Source organism: Mercenaria mercenaria, unplaced genomic scaffold, assembly GCF_021730395.1.
Source record: "Mercenaria mercenaria strain notata unplaced genomic scaffold, MADL_Memer_1 contig_325, whole genome shotgun sequence".
NCBI classification, from domain to species: domain Eukaryota; kingdom Metazoa; phylum Mollusca; class Bivalvia; order Venerida; family Veneridae; genus Mercenaria; species Mercenaria mercenaria.
The window spans coordinates 1-7,089 of record NW_026461371.1 but is presented as its reverse complement, the minus strand read 5'-3'; the positions used below and the strand labels follow the sequence as shown (position 1 = coordinate 7,089).

The following is a 7,089-nucleotide window of genomic DNA, read 5'->3' as shown; positions in this document are numbered from 1 at the left end:
AAAGGCTAGTTTCCAGGAAAAGAAAACAATAAAAAGGGTAACATGCTGTTATCAGCATTTAAATACCCTTTACTAATTTATTGAATTACATTGAAAATAATGAGACTTAAAGATCAAAATTCACTTACAGAAGATGGTTGTGCAGTATTAATGTACTCGTCATCAGTTGGGTAGTGAAGTACTGGTGTCTTTGCGGTGCCAGGAGAAGGAGACTCGAACTGCGCACCTGCAACATTTTTTACACTGTAAGAACTACACATATAAGTATCTCTGTTACACTTATTACCAGTGCATTAGGCTGGCAAAGTTTCCAATAATTTTAAAAAAGAAGAAATCATTCTGAAAAATATTGCCAAAAGAAATATGCTAAACTTCATTACTCCATGTAGTAACTAATCAAGCATCATGAGGTAAAATCTGATGTCATAATGGGTCTCTCACTAGTCAACACGTCAAACCGTTGTTTACTGCAGAATTTTCAATTCTCATTTCCTTGAAACAACTTTTCTGGTCCCAAACTCATAAATATCAGTTACTTAAGTGAAGATGAAAGTCTGCTTTGAACAATAAATAAGATTACCTATAGTCGCTGAAGTTTTTTGCCCAGTTACAGGAGTGTCACGTTGTTCTGTGGATGTGCCAGGAGACATCTCAAAAGGCTCGGACTGGTCACATACTGTGAATATAAAATTTTGGTTTAATTCCTTATTTAGCCCTGATCCTTGCCTATTACAATTCTATTGTGTTAAGGCATCCCATGATTTACAATATGTAACAGTTTACAGCCACATGCCACACCTTAGCATGTAAAAACAGAGGTAGTTTCATTTCTTTCAAGGTCCAAAGCCCATCCTTTTATGCTGAATAGTGTGGTACTTTACAACATTAGTGTATATGGAGAAGTGGTTACTTTTAATTGAATCTATATATTAGCCTCAATATATACACCTACTCTCTTTTGACAGGTGAACCTGTTCAACCGCTTTTCAAACGTAGGATTTTTATGTTTTTCATTGGAAATTTAAGGTTAATAGGCAGGACAGGAGCAGGTCTTAACTATCAGTCATATAAGGCAAACATACTCAATGCATACACTACAAATTCTATGAAAAAGCAACACATTCCTGGTCATGAACAGTCCAATAGTACTGAAATCATCAGTCATACTGAAAAACTGAGTCACAGACGTAGGTAAAAAGCTAATTTACATAATTTATTGTTTACCTGTAGTAACTGAAGTTGGTTGCTGAATAACAGGAGCATCATGCTTCAACTGTTTCTGCTGTGTTCCACGTTTTGTTCCAGGAGACAACCCGAGTGGCTCAGACTGGTCACAGACTGTAATGAAAGATTTACAAAACTAAAATCGAGTTACATGTATGGAAAGAACTTACAAATCACTGAATGGTCTCGAGTATTTTACAAATACTTCTCTGTAACTGACAATGGTATTAAAAAATAAATATTTATATATTTAATTCTCGTTACTGAAGGCACTGTCACGTTTATGTCTTTCAAATCAGTAAAACAATTATGTACCATTTGGTTCGAAGACGGAAAAATCAGCAATTGTCATATCTTCTGCCTCTAATTCATGGAAGCCATCATCGTCTTCAGGAACATCTAGTCCTGTGTCTTCCATCTGCAAGATGTCGTCATCATATTCCTGTAGAGGGCGGCCAGTCTGGTCATAGAGGTATTCAATTCCAATGAGCTCACCTGAAGATTTTATCAATGTAATTTTAGTATTTTAAAACAATTCAATATCATAAAAAACAAGAAATGATACCAGGTTCTATTTGAGTATTGAATGTGTATTCTAGTGTTGATTGTGACTGTCACTTTTAAATTCAGTTGTACTTTCATTACTTCTGTTCTGTCTCATTCATGTGAAACATACATGTATGAATATGTGTATAAATATTAGTAGTCCAAACTAAGTTATAATGCATTAATAAGCATACGCAATTACCACAAAACACTCGTCATAAAATTCAGTTTTTAAAACACACTGATGTCGCAATCTCATTTAATGACAAAAATAATTTTGAACGAAATAGAATGTACATAGGTCTAATTTGCTGGTTGATTTTGTGGGAAAAACAGCATAACAAATCAACAATTTCATATTTACCAGTGTATTTTCTAGGGGGTGTATAAGCACTTATGTGCTTCTGGAATATCTCCTGGGTCATCTTGTTTGCAGTGAACCGAAGGAGACCACTGTATGTCTGCGGCTCATTGGCTGAAGTGAGCACAGAAGCCCTGTCCTGATTCCATCTGGACAGACCATCAACAAGGTATGCCTGGAACACGGTGTCATTGGCCAGTGTTCCTGCAAACATGTACAAAATGCAACATTTATACACATATGCAATATTCAATAAAATTATTAAAAGAAGTTTGCCACAATTTATGGCACCTAAAGGTTCAGTCACCCTTTGGATTTTACAGTTACAAGTGGCCTTTATCTAACCAAGACATTTATTGTACCAATGAAATTGACCTTTATTTGCTCCAAAAATAACCATAAATATATTTTTCAAGTTGAATTTATACAACATAAATATCACACAGCATTTCTTTTTCAATGATATTACAAGTAAGAAATGTCTTCTGTTCACTGTTTTCTATGAAGAAAGAAAAAACTGTCACGTAAATGTATACAGTAACATTGTTTCAGAGTAAAATAAATTAAAATTCTATCACTAAACTTTTAACAAAAAAAAAAAATATTCAGTAAGTAAATTAAGAGTGTTATTGGACCTTTAAGTTTTTTGTACAGACAGTTACAAGATATAACCTTCATACTAGCATAAGAAAAGAATTTTGATACAAATAGTTTATATCACTGAATATATAATGAAATATTATGCTAATGTAGCTTTCTGTGCATTTGCATTTTGCTACAATAAGTGCGGAAAATTGATATATCACGAAACCGCATTTATTATATACCTGTATATTATTCAGAAAGAAAGTAGTCAATTTGGTTAATCTACATGATTAATTGGCAATTTTTATCACATAGTTTTGTACAACGTCACATTTACCAAACTTGGGAACGTATCAGCATCAAATACAAGATAATAATCTCTCTTGTATTTGCGCCTATGTTTCGTGGGTTGACAATTTACAGGTATATAATGAATGACAATATGTATCATATACCTGGGATAAACCTGTTGAGGTGTAGGTGGAAGCTCTCAAGCGATGTTGATCCTCTACATGACCGGTAGGTAGGAAGGGTATGGCCACCTTTCTTCAGGGATCCAGTCTTAATGTACAGTTGTACATTGTCAGGGTCTTGAAGACAGGCCACATGTTTCTTCTGTCCTTCCCACTCCTCACGCATGCGCCGGCTGTTGATAAGTGGAGTGCCGAGTGTATCTCTGCCCTTTTCTCCGTCAAAAGCATCAATGAGGGCTTCAATCATCAGTGTGGTCTCATCCACGCCTCTTGTTTGTCTTCGGCAATGGAGAGCAAGCTCATTTTTGGTGATGGACCCCATGATGAGATCTTCAGATGGATTTTGAACATGTCTGGAAACTAACTCTGATCTCTTGGCTGCTTTGAGTGCTTGTAGATCATCGTTGTCCCAGGCGAAGATGCAATGGCCCAACTTCTTCATGAACAGGCCATACAATGGATGGGAATCTGTATAGCACCCACAAGAGAAGCGGCGCATAAAGTGCCAGACATCAAGGCGTACATGAATGTCCTGCCAGTCTGCAAATAGTAGCTTGATGTTTGATGGACCACAGCAGTCACGGTCCACATACAGCACTTCTGGAGATGGCTGTCCGGCATCTGCAAACCGCTTCATCAGACCCTTACAAAAGAGAAAACATAAGAGTTCTATTCACAATCCATGCCTTCTTAAATGTGTTAAGCATGCACCTATCATTACTGGTATTTTCTTTCATCTACACACTTGAAAACGTTTCCAGCTTACAACAGGGACACATTCTTTTATCTTACCTTAATGAACGTAAATATTAACCCAATTTGAAATTTGTACATATATAAGCGTAATCTAGTTTAATATGTCTTCAGCATCCATGCAATGGAAACTAAAATGGCCACTTAAAGATGATGGCTTGGTTAATACAAGAACATAGCCATTGTCTGCTAAAGACAGTGGACTGCTTAATACAAGTTTATGCTGCTGCTTGCTAAAGACAGTTGACTGCTTAATACAAGTTTATGCCGCTGCTTGCTAAAGACAGTGGACTGCTTAATACAAGTTTATGCCGCTGCTTGCTAAAGACAGTGGACTGCTTAATACAAGTTTATGCCGCTGCTTGCTAAAGACAGTTGACTGCTTAATACAAGGAAATGCTTAATATAACAAAACACACTGCATGTTTGAAAAATGTAGACCTATTTCTATCTTTTCTCTTCATAACTATTACAATGACACACACTTGTACTATTGGTTTGAGGAAGCAGAAACTGAAAGGATTTATTGCTATTGCTATGTTTATATTATACCTTTGCCATCCTGTGTAACCCGAAGCGACCTTCTCCGGCTGTAAGTACAGAAATCAGTACTTGTCCGTACTCATTGCCTACATTGGTCGCCCACTCTGCTGTCCCAGCCGACGGTCCCGCCAATTTCTTCGTGACTTTTTTGGTAGAGTCCACTTTAAGAATGCGACCAAACACAGAAGTGATGTTGGCCTTCACCTCACTGAGCCTCTGCAGGACATCCTGCACATATACCTGCATAAGCCAGCGGTATTGTGGAATAGGTGCCATGGGTGGTGGTTCTTGAAACCTCTGTGGTACAATGAGTCCTGAAGATGCAGCTGAGGCGACACTCTTGCAGGCTGACAAGTACTGTATGGTCTTTTGATACCATTCTGTGCTGTGTTGTTCTTTCACTTTCTTTTGTATCTGGGAGGCACTATTTCCCAAGCCACGCTGTCGCATTAGTATAGCAACCTTAGTGTCACAGGCCTTCATGGTTGTCAGAAGACATGGAAAGTGGCTTCGGTGGCCTATGTCTAACTGAGACAGGATACTGTGGCTCCAAGAGACCATCTTCCTCTTGCACTTCTTGCACCAGAGGGTCTCGGATACAAGATTGTAAAAGTTGGAGACATCTAGCACCTGCAACAAAAAATTAAAACAAATTAATTATCATGGTGAACTGCATAAAACATTGTTAACATCTCCATATTCAAATCTTTAATTAATTATATGAATATCATCAATGATGATCTGAATTATCTCAAGTATACGAATAGTAGGATATAGAGGGTATAAGGTTTTATTTTTCACTGTCATAAGGTTTTTATTTCATTACCCATAGAGAAAATAATCTATATTTTCACTCTTGCTTAAGTGCAAGTGAAACTAGAAAATGCTTTTGTAAAAAAGCGCATGTCTCCCCCAATGCAAAGTCCTATAGGCAAGAAGTCAATAGGGGTCAGGAGCAAAAGTCAAAGAGACACTGATGGTTGGCTGCAATAGGGATCATCTACTTGGCATGTCCAATCATCCCGCTAAATTTCAACACTCTTGGCCTAGTGGTTCTCAAGTCACTGTTCAGGCTTCTGTGACCTTGACCTTTGATCAAGTGACCTCAAAATAAATAGGGGTCATCTACTCTGCAAGTCCAATCATCCTATTAAGTTTCAACATTGTAGGTCAAGTGGTTCTCAAGTTATTTCCAAAAAATGATTTTACATGAACAGGCCACTGTGGCCTTGACCTTTAATAGACTGACCCCAAAGTGGTTCTCAAGTTATTGATTGGAACTGGTTATCAATGTTCAGGCCCCTGTGACCTTGACCTTTAACGGAGTGACCCCAAAAACAATAGGGGTCATTTACTCTGCATGAACAATCATCATATAAAGTTTCAACATTCTGGGTCGAGAGGTTCTCAAGTTATTGATTGGAAATGGTTTTCCATGTTCAGGCCTCTGTGGCCTTGACCTTTAACAGAGTGACCCTAAAATCATTAGGGGTCATCTACTCTTTATGAACAATCATCCTATGAAGTTTCAACATTCTGGGTCAAGTGGTTCTCTAGTTATTGATCGGAAATGGTTTTCAATGTTCGGGCCCCTGTGACCTTGACCTTTGACGGAGTGACCCCAAAAACAATAGGGGTCGTCTACTCCAGCAGCCCTACAACCCTATGAAGTTTGAAGGTTCTAAGTCAAATGGTTCTCCAGTTATTGCTCGGAAATGAAGTGTGACGTACGGACGGACAGAAGGACGGACGGACGGACAGGGCAAAAACAATATGTCTCCTGGGGGAGACATAAATATATGAACCTTTTCCTTACTGGTGATAAGTTTGCATGTTATCACACAGGCAAAAAACAAATTCTTTATATGCCAAATAAGGTTTTGTTACTTTTATTTTGAGGTTATCTTGTTGACGTTGGGAGCATTTAATTTCTAGTTTTGACAACGTGCCATTGATATTATACTGCAGGAACTGGGAAAAGTTCACTGCTCATTTTTGGTGATCTCTAACGGCATTTTTCTATAATCCACCAGAGAGCATTACATAGTGATTTCTGTATTAGATGAAATTTGCCGAATTATCACCTGATGTTGTGCTGCTAACCAGTGCATCCTACTGACATCACAGACATAATTACGTAGTCTTTCTGCTGCTTATGAAATATCTATGACATAGTATACAAGCATTTTACTTCACATCTAAATGTAAGTGTCATCTCATATTGTTCCTTACAAATCAGATAAAAACTGTGTTTAAATTGACTTTACACCTACTTGTCTAACAACTTGGTAAACACCAGCATGTGACAGCTCAGGATGGCGGCAATCTTGATGGGGACAGGCTACTCTCAATGACCATAGCTTAATTGGCATCCATATGAAAACCCGGTGACCAAAAAAGTCGTGCAGCTTCGGGACTGACTGAGGTATGAGTGGAGCTTGTGGGGGATACAACCACAATCCACTGATCCTGGATAGGTCCATTCTTGCATCACCTTGAGAATCCCGGACAAAGAGAGCACTCGACACCCAGCTGTGGTCGACTTGAGGAAGCGTCGTCCTCCATTTCTTCAGAAGTGGAACTGAAAAGGATAAGTCATCTTTG

General features: G+C 38.2%; 1 protein-coding gene across 1 annotated transcript; it reads right to left on the bottom strand.

Annotated features, from left to right (window-relative positions):
* Positions 1-128: 128 nt before the first annotated feature.
* Positions 129-7,062, bottom strand: LOC128552873 (uncharacterized; the record flags this gene model as incomplete). Its single annotated transcript, XM_053533943.1, is given in 8 exon segments — positions 129-226; positions 581-676; positions 1,225-1,338; positions 1,540-1,719; positions 2,135-2,335; positions 3,172-3,832; positions 4,495-5,115; positions 6,759-7,062. Coding segments are annotated over 8 exon segments (2,181 nt in total), but the record flags the coding sequence as incomplete, so codon positions are not given.
* Between the last annotated feature and the right edge of the window lie 27 nt (positions 7,063-7,089).